The 13280-nt window shown below is 40.3% G+C and overlaps 1 protein-coding gene across 2 annotated transcripts in view; it reads left to right on the forward strand.

Annotated features, from left to right (window-relative positions):
* Positions 1-13280, forward strand: part of PPARGC1A (PPARG coactivator 1 alpha) — a 670945-nt gene that overhangs the window by 371914 nt on the left and 285751 nt on the right. Inside the window, exon 1 of one of the 2 annotated variants that reach the window (XM_007187629.3) lies at positions 676-811. The exons of the other annotated variant lie outside the window; for it this stretch is intronic. Coding sequence (XP_007187691.2) covers positions 743-811 — 69 coding nt within the window. The 5' untranslated portion in view covers positions 676-742. Of the gene's footprint in view, positions 1-675; positions 812-13280 lie in introns of those variants that run through there. 2 annotated transcript variants of the gene reach the window in all.

A 13280-nucleotide genomic window follows, 5' to 3' on the forward strand; every position in this document is an offset into this window, starting at 1 on the left:
GAAGCCTCTGGTCATTTTGGCTAATGGTTTGGGTAAAGGGTTGAGGTCCATGTTCAGTTTAAACGCCTGCCACAGAACTTCCTAGAGGGGGGAAACCAGAGACTGTAGACACTCAGGATTCGACTATAGGAAAAGTCTATTTTCCCCCAAAGGGACTTGCTATTATTCATGTTTACTGGCTGCTGAGTGATTCATCCGTTGTTGAGGGAGATGTGCTCACATGAAATGTGTTGCTTCTATGTAAAGTAGCTTATTTCTTCTAGGATACTCCGGCCCACTGATGCAACCCTGCAGAACAATGCAAATCCTGCTGTGAGAGTGTGTGTGTGTGTGTGTGTGTGTGTGTGTGTGTGTGGGGATGAGGAAAAGACAGGTGCACACATAGATATGCATATTTCTAGGTCATAGAGCATGCCTTCACACTTCCCTCCTCTGACCTTTATGCCAGAAACATAAGAATGACCCATTGTCCACTGGCCCTGGAGCTTGGTTGTTCCTAATCTCTGGACGCTCAGTGGCTGAGCTGGCCTCTTGCCTGGCCATTTGGCAGGTGTCAGGGTAGCCCCGTGTATCCCAAATTTGTTCCCGCGTGGCTTCTTCCTGCCTGATCCCTCATCCTCTGGCATGGCATTTTCTCCATGACAGTCTGCCCCTGAACTGCCCTCGCTGCCGCTTTGGTAAAGGCTTGCAACGAAAGAGTAACAGCCACTGGCGAATCCAGTTTGTGCAAGCAGCACCAGCAATGGATGAGACCTCCCCCAGGCTGGAAGAAGACTGGAAAAAAGGACTTCAGCGAGAAGCGAGCTGGCAGGTAAGTGATGTCCTCAGCCCCAGATGGACCCAGAGCTCTCTCTCAACTCTTTTAGCTCAAGTCTGGGTAATTCACATCCGTCTGTTTGCACAAATGCGTTATCTGCAGACACATCCATTTGGCAAAAGTCATCATTAGTTTCCATTTCTTTGTAAACCATGCAAATAAGATTCCAAATGAATTTCCTCTAGATTCTTGAGCAAGCTAATAGAGTTTTACAAATCTATAGATGTTGCTAAATTTATACTTTCTTAATAAAGCCCCTTGAATTAACAAGTTGCAGGTGTATATCAAAGGAAGCATGAAGATTTGGTTTGTGTGAGTTCAAGTTCATTGCAACATAAAAATTTAATACAACACCTGTCACCAGACTTACTTTATAGTGTTATAGTAGCTTGGAATAAGGGGCTTGGTTTTAACCTATTTTAATGAGGTGACCATTCTTTTAATGCGGCTTGCGTGCCTTTCTTATTTATGCTGAACTCATAATAGGTAGAAGCTCTGTGGTTTGCAGAAAGTTCAAGCTAAAGGATTCATTTTGGTGTAGAGGCAGTTTTCATTAAAATATGCAAAGCAATAATGTTTATACGTTACAATACCTATTTCAAATTAGCAAAATTATATGCTCCTGTCTCATAAGCTGCCAACTGAAATCCCTTCCTAAATCCTGTTGAATGGCTTTGATTACTCTTCTTCACATTACACATTACACACCTCTAATGCATATTTTTACGCATCCACTCCATTGCCATTTAATTAGACAACAATATTGAAGAGTGATGCCAGAGGTTTGGTGTTTTTTTTCTAATGCTGCTCCTTATGGAAAAAGAACACTTCCGTGCATGAAGCATTTCTTATGGGTGGTGTTGGATAAAGTGCAACTGTGATTTTCCATTTTGTCTATAGCAGACAGTTTCCTACAAAAATGGTGATTCAGGATGAGTTGATTTTCAACATTAATTTTTAAAAATAATTGTCCCGTTTTATAAAAGGAGGGAAACTTTTCATAAGAGTCTCCTTTGCGATTGAAATTTCAGTGAAATGTAATACTGATATTGACAGGTATGTTCTGTTCTAAGCCATGTGATGTTTTAAGTAAGGAGCTTCAGAAAATAACCTCCTCCAGCCTGCCATGAAATTGGAGTCCTTCCACTTTGAGTGGGAGTGTTATTTAGGAAGCAGGAAGGCATACAAATAAATCTCTGCATGCTACTTTGAGAATGTCACGTGGTAGGTCCCCAGGGGTTCTAAACAAATATTCAGATATTTTATGGTATATTGATGTGACTTTCGGATTTTTGTCTTTTGTTTATGTGTTTTTCTTTAGAGAGTTGGCATCTTATATATAGTCTTCATTTCAAAGGAGGAGGAGGGAAGGAAGCATGTGAGGAGATGACTCAGAGATCTCTGTGGACAAAATATTTAAACTAGGAACATGAAATCCAAATGTTTCTGTAAAAAAGCATGTGTCCTATCAATGGTACCGTCCCATGAACCTTTAGGTTAGTCATTTCCCAGAAGGCAGATAATGAAAATGTTCTCTCTGCTCCTTGCCTCCAAAGATGTGATTGTGTTCAAGTTGACCCTTGCCATTTCCATTATGGTAACCGAAGCTCTCCCTATAGCTCCTGGAGGTCACGGTTATGGGAAGGACATCCCAGGCTCCCATTTGGCCTCCCTGACTCTTGGCCATGCGTGACATTGTGTGTCACGGTGTGTCAGCCCCTGCTACTCTGCTTCTGGAGCTCTATCCACAGTGAGGCCTGCCTGCTGCCCACACTGTCCAGCCATCTGTGTTGCCATGCTGGGTCCCCACATGCACGGAGTCACCCCACTTCAGCTGATACTTAAGCTGTCCCTAAAGGAGGCAATGAAATCTGATGGCATTAGATGTAAGACCTTTGTCGTGAGAGTGACTTCTTTTGACCCTCCATGGTAGTGATGGAGTTGGGGACAATTTAAAAACAAACTGTGATTGATACTGAAACTTTAATTTAGCTTTAGTACTACATTTCTTGTAGAAACTGATTCAATACTTCTTTACCTAACTAACTACTATTTACCGATCACAGTGTCCCATGTGTGTGTGCACCCGTGTACGTGCGTGTGCGTGTGTGTGTGTGTGTGTGTGTGTGTTGAACAGGATCGCATCTTTGGAGGCAAGGAGCAGAGAGAACATTTTCATTATCTGTCTTTTGGGAAATGACTAACCTAAAGGTTCATGGGACACTACCATTGATAGGACACATGCTTTTTTACAGAAACATTTGGATTTCATGTTCCTAGTTTAAACATTTTGTCCACATACACACACTCCAACATTCCTAAGAAGCCTAGAAGGTACATATGATTACCCCCTTTTACAGATGAAGAAATTAAGATCTAACCTGTCCAAAGCCATCCAGTCTTCAAGTCCAGTCCTGTTTGACTCCAGTGCCTCTGGTTTTCCCACTTTGCTGTACCATCTGAATTGAATTTTATCTCATTTTTTATCTCATGGAATAATAGCTTATGAGCAGCTGTGACGTGGGCAGGCAGGAAGAAAGAGAAAGAAAGGGAAAAAGCATGACGATCTTCTAATGGAATAATCAATCTCTGAATCATTAAGACTTTAATAAAATGTTTTTTAATAGTTGATTTTTTTAACCCTTACTCTCTACCAGGCACTAAGCTGCATTTCTAACTCTTACAAGTACTCTGACAGATATTATTTATTCATCTTATACAGATGGGGAAACTGAGGCTCAGCTCAAGGAAACTGAGGAACATGCTCAAGGTTACATACCTACTGAGATGACGAAAAGAGATGTGGGCCCACTCAGACTGGCCCCAAATCCTGTACTCTTATACAAGGCTGCCTCTCAGAGTGTATTTTCAAATTACATTTTGATCATACATATTTTAACTATCTCATCTCACAATGATGTGATGGGATTCGGTCCTTGAGAAATCCCGATAGTTTTTTTTTTTTTTTTGTAAATAAATTAAGAGTTGGGCAAAAATGCTTTGCTCACTCATTTCTCCAGAATGTATTTTAATTGGATGCTGTTTGCCTTAAATGAACCAGCTTACCCATGGAGTTGAAAATGAGCTAGATGCAATTTCTAGAATCAACTATAAATCTAAAAATCCTTTTAAGCATATAACCTGTACCGGAAAACCAACAGCAGCTGTGTCAGGGTTAATGCTCCTGTTGCCCATGGCCCACTTCAGCTCTGGGAGAAGCTGGGAACCAAGATGGCAGGGGCTTCGGCCACCAGGTAACCATCGGGCTACTGGCAAACTTACTTAAGGCAGCGCCTTTGCTTCTTCACTTGTAAACTGAGGTGATTATGCTTGAGTGGGGCATTGGAGAGAGGATGGGAGGAGACACCAATGCTTCATTGCTCTGGGCAATGGTCAGTTGAAAGACATTATGGAGGGGCAAATGGCTCATTTCTGGGTAATGTTTTATCTTGGGGTGGTTCCCTTGAAAATAACCAATGTAATAGTGGTGTGGCCATTGTGAACTCCTCCGTCAATGTTGTCTGTCTGTGTCCATCTCCCTCACAAGAAGACAAATTCCTCAAGGGCAGAGACACATCTCGTTTGTCTCTGTGTCTCTGCCCTTAGCACTGAGCCTGACACACACTTAACCCTGATGATGTTTGCCTAACTGAAGGGAATTGCAAATTTGATCTGGAAAAAAGCTAAGGTGTAATGTGGCCCCAAGGCCCTGATTTTAGACTTGAAGAACTAAGGCTGAGCAAGGCTGACTGAGCTGAGTTCTACTGCTGGTTAGTGAGGAGCAAAGATGGTAATCTCCCTGTTTAGCTTTCTTCTGTTTCCCTGGATCGCTTCTCCATGAAATTCCAATGTCTCAACTTTCCCACCTGTAGAATTGGAACTAGAATATATTATCTTGTCTGTTTAGATATCTTTATTTATCATGGTACCCACATCTGACAGGAACAATGGCATAAGGGTTAAGAAAATGGGATCTAGAGTCAGACTTCTGGGTTCCAACCTTGGTGTCATCAATTTCTAACTATGTCACACTGGTAACATTTCTAACTTCTCTGTGCTTCAGTTTCCTCACCTGTAAGATAGAGATAATTATCCCAGCTACGTTCTAAGGTTGTTGTGAGGATTAAATGAGTCAATTCATGAAAAGCCCTTAGAAGAACCCTTCAATTAAGTACTGTTTAGTGCCCCATAGTGTGCACTATATGTGTCATCTGGATCTATTACCTATTTAATGAGATCAGCCATTTAGCATATTTTTGAATAGGTACTGTGTGCAAAGCACATCCATACTTATGTGAGTGAGACAGTGACCGGAGACATTGCTCTTGAACTTGAGGTCATGGTGGGGAGAGCACAGCAGGTCATCATGATTATAGAATAGCCACAGAATGCTCCGTGTATCACGGAAGCACTGAGGAGTGGCCTCTGATCCGTCTAAGGGGTTCCATGGAGGGGGTGATACTGGTGCTAATTAAACAAAGAGAAGGACTTAAGCCAGACAAAGAACTCGGAAGAGTGTTTAGGCCAAAATAAAGAACATATCAGAGGCAGGAGGAGCCAGTTGTCTTTTGGTGCCAGCCTTTCAGGGTGAGGCAGGAGTGATGCAGATAAGGGGCAGGAAGGAGACAGTTCCTGCATGGTCAGACCAAACAGCTTCAAACAGCAGTGGAGAGCCATCGATGGGCTTTAAACAGAGGCATAAGATAGGGATCAACATTTTTTAAAGACATCATTCTGGCTTCAGTGTGGAAGATAAATTAGACTGTAACAAGACTAGAGGCCAGAAACCCAGTTAAGAAGCTGCTTCACCACTTTAAATGAGGGCTGGCAGGACTGTGGAAGTAAGATGGAGATTGAAGGGTAGATTCGGAAAAATCTAGAGGACAGGGGCCTCTGGATTTGGTGATCGATTGATGCAGGGAATGAGGGTGTGGAGAGTCCAATGACTCTTTAGGGTGGCTAAGTGGATATCAGTGACATCACCTGGAAAGATTGCCAGAAAAGAAGGTGGTCTCTCGGCTCATGATGGGCTGGATAATGACTAACAAAATAGTGGAGGAGAGTTATAAGAAATATGAATAATATAGTGTTTTATACCAGAAAGATAAACAAAACCTCATGAGGACTCAGAAAACCCAGAGAAGGTAATAATATCAAGAATACTGAACAATTACCAAGAGCTTACTTTGTGCCGAGAGCTGTTTTTTAAGCATTTGTCATATTAACTCACAGAATCTTCACCATCGCGGCATTAGAGAGATACGAGTCATATCCTCGTGGTGTAGGTGAGGAAGTTTCAGAGAGGTTAAGATCACTTAACCAGTCCATGGAGCCTAGGCCAAAGCAGCCTGGATCCAGAGCTTGAAAGCACTTAGGATTATGTCCGTTTGCATGGAGCTAGGGGCCAGGGATGAGTTCACAGAGTAGATGACATTTGAGCTGGGTTTTTTTTTTTTAAAGATTTATTTATTGATTGATTGATTGCTATGTTGGGTCTTCGTTTCTGTGCGAGGGCTTCCTCTAGTTGTGGCAAGCGGGGGCCACTCTTCATCGCGGTGCACGGGCCTCTCACTGTCGCAGCCTCTCTTGTTGCGGAGCACAGGCTCTAGACGCGCAGGCTCAGTAATTGTGTTGAGCTGGGTTTTTAAGGAGTGCAATTTGCAAGTAGTGAAACCCTGAGTTAGAATCCGGGCTCTGCTGCTTCACTGGTGGTGGAGATGCTCTACTCGGGGCAGATAGAACAGTCTCTTGTATGTGTCTCTGGGTTCAATGGGTCTCCTAAGGTTATTGGCCTGAGTTTCTCAAGGTGGGACAGGCCAACTTCATAGCTCCCAAAAGAGGTTGCATATGGTGAAGGAGGCCTCTATCAAGGCCAGTCCAGTGCCCAGCAGTCCGTGATGTGTGGGAGATGATAGGCCTGGAAACTAGAGGGCCTGACTGGGGAGGGGCAACTAGACTTAGATGTGTGACCTCAGGCAAGTCCCTCTTCTGAGATGTTTCGTCCTCTGTAAACAAAACAAAATACCCACTTCCCAGGTAAAATAATGTGTGTTTAAAAGAATTTGTCTAATGTAAAGCATTAGACAGAATGTAAGATTTTTATCTCTAATAACAGAAAATAAAGTAGAATTGTATCTCTGAAATAATACCAAATACAAAAATAGTTTCATGCTACTCTCTACCTTCCCTTCCAATTCCATTGCTATTTTGTGTTTCAGTTTCCATGTAGGAAGGGAAAAAAGTATGTGTGAGGTTGTTTCCTCCTCTCAGGAAAGGATTCATTTCTTTATGTTGGATACACCTTACATTGGTGTCGATGGAATAGTGGTTCGTATTTTGAGTTTACGTGATATTTAGAGAAATCTGCTTCAATATACTAATGTCATCTATCAAATGAGCAAACTGTGATGATGGGGTAAAAGCATTACCCGAGGATATAGACTGACCAGTTCTAACTTTATGTCAGGAGTATGATGGACCTAGCAAGAAATGGTTTGAATGTAGAAACTGTAAGAGTTTAGGTTTATCAGAAAACAAGTTCTGTTTTTCTTCTATTGTTACATTTCTGGCACAGTAGTATGTTTGAGAAGACCTCTTTTTCTGCTGGTTATAATTTTTTGTTGCCTTTTAAATTATTTGGGACTCATTCATTCATTCATTCATTTGGTCCAGGAAGGTAAAGTGACGTATTTCTTAGATTCAAATGTCATCGATTTATAAGGCTCAAAGAGACCTTGAGATGACATGTCATTGTTTGTTTTCACCCTCTGTGTTCCTCGCTCTGAGCAGAAGCAAGTCCAAAATGCTGAAGACAGATGACCTTCTATAGCTTCTGTCCATAACTCATCCCTGGGTCTAACAAATGATTCTTAAGCTAAGGGAATTCTTCCTTGTGGTGGATTTAAACCACTCCCATTGCAGCTGAGGACAGTACCTGCTCCTTCATCCTCCCTGGAGGTGGGGAAAAACAGCTCAGTCACTGTCCTCAGGAATCAGCCTTCCTGGCCTTGAAGATCATTATGAAAGCAGCCTTCAGCTTTTGCTTCTCAAGGCTAAGCAACTTAAATCCTTAGGTATAATTCTTCATTTCCATCTTCTTGAGTTTCTGTGAAGCTTCTCCAAATCTGCTCATTACCTTTAGCTTCTTTTTTTTTTTTATACAGCAGGTTCGTATTAGTTATCCATTTTATACATATTAGTGTATATGTATATACACTAATTACCTTTAGCTTCTATAGTCTAGAACTTTTCAAGAGGATTTAGACAGAGCTAACCAGTAGCGGTCATCTGCTCATTTATTTAATCAGCTACTGCACATTTATTGAGCTCCACGTTCTAAATACTACACCTCTGGGCAAAGTCCTGAGGGTACAAAGATAAGTAAAAACAGCATGAGGTAGCACTAAGAGGCAGGCTCGTATCATGGATCACTACTTACCAGCTGTATGACCTTGAGCACGTTACTTAAACTCTATATCTCACTTCCTTCATGGGCCAAATGAGATAATGATAGTATCAATAATCTATCTCATTGGTTTGTTGTGAGGATTAAATGGATAAATACATGTAATGCACTTAAAAATAGTGGTCAACGCATAGTTATGGTCATGTAACTCCTTGTTAAAGAAAATAAAAATGAAATAAGATGCAGATCCTGCCCTCTAGTTGAACCCACTCTACTTGGAAGGATGAACGAATAAATAGTCAATGACGGTTCAGTATGTTCGATGCTCTGGTAGCAGTTTGAGCATGTGGGATGCGGGTTCGGAGGAGCAAGAGGGATCATGCCCCAGGGCATCAGGAATGGCTTCATGGTTCAAGGAATGTGGACTGTTGGATGCACGTCATAAATTCACATATCGTTGACATAAAAGGCTGGGAGAGACCTTGGGATGACATCTCCTTGTTCATTTTCACCCTACAGATGACTGAGTTGGATCTTAGGGGAAGAGTAAGGGCTTTCTAGGTGGTAAAGAGGGTGAAAAGGCACTCTGGTCAGAGGGAGGCTTGTGAACAAAGAATTAGAAGAGTGGACATTTGGCACATGTTTGAAAGATGGAAGGTGGCTTGTTGTGTCAGGGGGTGTGATGGGCAGTGATGCTGGGAGAGGCTCTTCCATCTGGGTAGCTTCAGGTTGTGAATGGAGCAGGAGGCCTTGCTGAGGCATTTGCCATATCCTTAACCTAATCCATGCTCACGGGGCTTTATTTTAAAAAGTTGTAGATGTGTTAGGGAGGCTGCCACAGCATTTGATGTCTCTCTTCTAGGAGTTTTCTTACATTGTCTTGGATCAGAGTTATGTATCAATCCCTGGAGGCCAGAATCTGAATCTTATTCATTTTCCTATTTCTCTCAGGCCCTAGCATAGTACCAGGCACGGGGCAGGCTTAAGTCATGTGTGTTGAAATCAAGTTCGCCGTGTATAACCAGTGCCCTCATCTGCCTGTTCAAGGACAACCAATTGTGCTTATGCATGAATGAACACACGCTAATAAATGCATACAGGGATTTTACAGTTTTCAAATTTGACTCAATTTCAAGCGCCTCTTGGGAAGGGAATAGTTTTGTGTAAAACCCCAAAAACCAATACGAGAAACAAATTCTCCCTGTGGTGTCTCTGCCTTTTACATTCGGCATCCTGTGCTCCAGTGTGCCACATTCACGGCTGATTATTCTGATGGGGGCCCAGTGAACATTGACTTTAAGTCTTAGACTCTTCCCTTCTCGAACTCTTTCTTGAGCATTGGCTTACATAGGTCACAATCCACGCTGATGTTGGCTACAGAACATTCGAGCTGTAAAGGGCAGATCTTAAAAGAAGGTTGAGGGGGAAAAAGCAGCTCTGGACTCTAAAGAGACAAATGTGTTTTACATCAAGTTCCCCTGTTGAAAAAAATGTCAAAAGAAGTGAGAAATACTCAAGTTGTACCAGCTGGTTGAATGCAGTGATTCTCACTTAGGGCGCAAAAGCTGCAATTTTCTATCTAATTCACTCCTCAATCACTCCATGGCCCCTGTCTCAAGCTCAATTTAAGTTCAGTCCCCAGTACACAGAGCCACTGTACAGTGTATAAAGAAATGACTGGCCAAAGGGACTGAGGGGAAGACGGATCCACGTGGTGACCAAAGCTAAGTTACCAAGTAGTCCTGGGATCACGCGGCATCTCTCCCTAGCGCCTCTCACAAAGTCCGTGTAAAATAGGTCATTTCTCCTTTAGCCTTTAAATGGTAATTATCTCCTCCTGATAGGCTAATCTGATCAGACATAGCCTGATGCTTCTGGTCAAATGCTCACCACATATATTGGGGAAACAGACAAATTTACTGGAGACTCTGGGGTAGTGCCTGGATTGAAAGTTTGCTGCCTCCAGGGCTTTGAATCGAAATGGAAACGGGCCGGCTCTCTGCAGAACTCTATTACTGTTGATGACCGTTTGTCTTTTTCAGAGGAGTTCGGGTGAGCGATAAATAGGACTGCTCTATAGGGAGCGCATCCTGGAAACTGTTGGATCTTTCCTTACACATGTCAAGTGTATTTCAGTTTTCAAAAGCACATATCCATTTATACTCCTTTTTCAATCTCATAGAAGCCCTATGAAGGAAATGGCAACCGTGTTATTATAACCAATCGGCAAATGTATAAACTGAGGGCTGACAGGTTTAAGAGCCTTGCCCAGCAGGACCAGAACGAGAACCTGAGTCGAAGTACAGCCCTGCGCTTGTGTGCTCAGATCCAGGTACCTCTCTCTTCACTGGTCAAGGGTAAGCTTTCCAGAAGCTTGTAAAAAATTGTTATTAAATTAATACTTAATTAACCTCAATCAATTGTCCCCTTCCTAAAAAAGGGTGACATTTAAAGCTAAAAACTTTTAGGTAATCATTTCTGAGGAAGAGTTCCCCTCCCCAACCCAACAATGAAAATGTCTGGTGAGAAAGCAAGATGTTCATGTTTCTCCACGCTGCTCCTCAGGCTTCAGGCATGGGCTTCTCGCAGTGGTGGGAATCCAGCAGGGCTATTACACAGTTACCACTCTCTGGGGATATGCTGCAGAGATACATAATTTTGTGTCACACTCTAAAGACTTTATTTTGAACATTGCTAGATTCCTTTTTCTTTTTTCACATTGGAGAAGGAGGCACACCATCTCCTGCAACTTAGCTCCTTGCCAAGATGTGACTTAAATAGCATGCATCACCTCAGTCTCACCTTTTGGATGAATCAAAATTTCAGCGTTACATTTGTAACGAAACCAAATGTTTTCTTTAGAAATTTTTGGAAACTGAAATGGTCAAGAGGTTACACAGTACAGCTTTCGTTATTTTTGCGGGAATAATAATGAACTCTTAGATGCACTGGTCTTTGAAATATACTATTTTTGTTAGTAATTGGTTTTGGTGTTCACAGGTAACTTGAGGAACTGTGGAGAAGCATCTTACGTTGCACTTTTCTTGCACTGTTATTGTACTTTTTATGTCTATGTTTCATCTGCCTAAAATCAATCCATTCTTCTCTCTCCCATCTCCTTTCTCAATCAAAAATTAAAAAAAAAAAACTCCTAGTCATCCTTAAAAACTCCTATCACCAACTCATACTTGAAATTCTGGAATATAATATTAGTTATACACAAACATAAGCTCTGAAGTCAAACCAATGTAAAGTTGAATTCTGCTTTGCCATTGACTAGTTGGATAACTTTGTATATATTTCTGCTTTAAAGCCTCAGTTTCACTACCTTTAAAATGAGATTACAATAGTAACTCTACTCTAAAATGATTCTGAAAATTAAAGGAAATAATATACCTAAATCCTTTGGCAAAGTGGCTAGCATGTAGAAAACACTCAGTAAAAATCAGCAATTATTATTCTCATTGTAAAGGTGTTTCCATTAAGACCAGGATTATGACAATGCTGTTCACAATCCCATTTATGCCAACTTACTCATATATGGGGCAGAAGTAAGACATAGAAAAAAAGAGACAAAAAAGTATATGATCAGCTAAAATTATTGTCTATATAGGAAAGCAAAGATATTTAGAAAAACTGGAAAATTATTTTTAAAAATGAGAGTTGAGTTAGTTGATTCAACAGAAAATAAATACACAAAAATTAATAGCTTTCTGGTGTAGTAGTGATAACCAGTTAGAAAATATGAAGATTAAAATCATTCAGAATAGCACTAAAATATAAACTATCTAAAAATAAATTCTTTGAGTAATTCTGTATGAAAAAAACAGTAACATTTTAGCAGGAGACATAAAAGAAGAGTTGGATAAATGGAAAAGGAGTCGTTTTCTTAGAAAGGAGGAATGAATACTGTCAACATGTTAGCTCTTCTCAAATGAATATACATTTTTAATGTAATTCTAGTCTAAATCATTTTGCTGCTGTTGTTTTCTGGAAACTTGACGAATCTAAAGTTAATCTTGAAGAGTAAATAGAATGAAAGAGCTAAAAAATATTTCAAAACAAGAGCAGTAAAGCAGGCTTTTCTCTAGTAGATACTGTAATGTTGTAAAGTTATGGTAATTAAAACAGGATGCTCTGGAGTAAGAATCAACAGACAAATGGGGTTGAAATAGACCAGAAACAGACTCTAGTGAAAAAAAGAGTTTTAGGAGGTGGATGTGGTCAAGGCTAGATTACATATTAGTTGAAGAACTGACAATTATGCAATAAATGGTGTTGAGCCACCTGGTTAACTAATAGGAGAAACAACTACATATTTAATTCCAGGGAGAAAGAGTAAAATGTAAAAAATTCAAAACATACAAATGAAAGGAGAAAATATAGGGTAATATTTATCCGATTCTGAAATGGTGAGGCTTTCTAGGCTTAAAGAAAAAGAGTGATAATTTTGATAATGTAAAAATTTAAAAATTCTCTATGTCAGAAATGTAATAAACAAAAACCCAACAAATAATAAAATGGAAAAATATTTTGACAAGTCTGGTCTAAATGGCTTGATATCTTTAACAAATTAAGAGATTATAAATAAGAAATAACCTAATATTCCACTTGAAAAAAAAATGAGTTTGGTCCAAGAACAACTAACAAGAGATATATGTTACCAATAAATACATGAAAAAATTGTAATCATATGTGTCAGTAGAGGAATTCAAATTAAAACAACAGTGAGACACAACTGATAAAGATTTTGAGAAACAATTAGGTTGGTGATGATGTGGGTGATGGTGGAATGAATCCCATGTAACTACTACCTCTGCCTTTTGGGGGAGAGTGTGAATTATTGCCACCTTTCTAGAAATCAACTATATATATGTATCAATAGCTTAAAATTATTTAAAAACTTGACTGAATGTGATTCTAGAAATAGATCTTAAGGAAGTTATCAGTGACAAAGATAAAACTTCATGTAAAAGGATGTTTATTTTGATGTTGTTTATAATAATAAAAGTCTGGCCCATTCTAAATTTCCAGTTATAGGTTGCTGGTCAAACACAC

The sequence above is a fragment of the Balaenoptera acutorostrata genome, chromosome 5 (assembly GCF_949987535.1).
Source record: "Balaenoptera acutorostrata chromosome 5, mBalAcu1.1, whole genome shotgun sequence".
Taxonomy (NCBI): Eukaryota; Metazoa; Chordata; class Mammalia; order Artiodactyla; family Balaenopteridae; genus Balaenoptera; species Balaenoptera acutorostrata.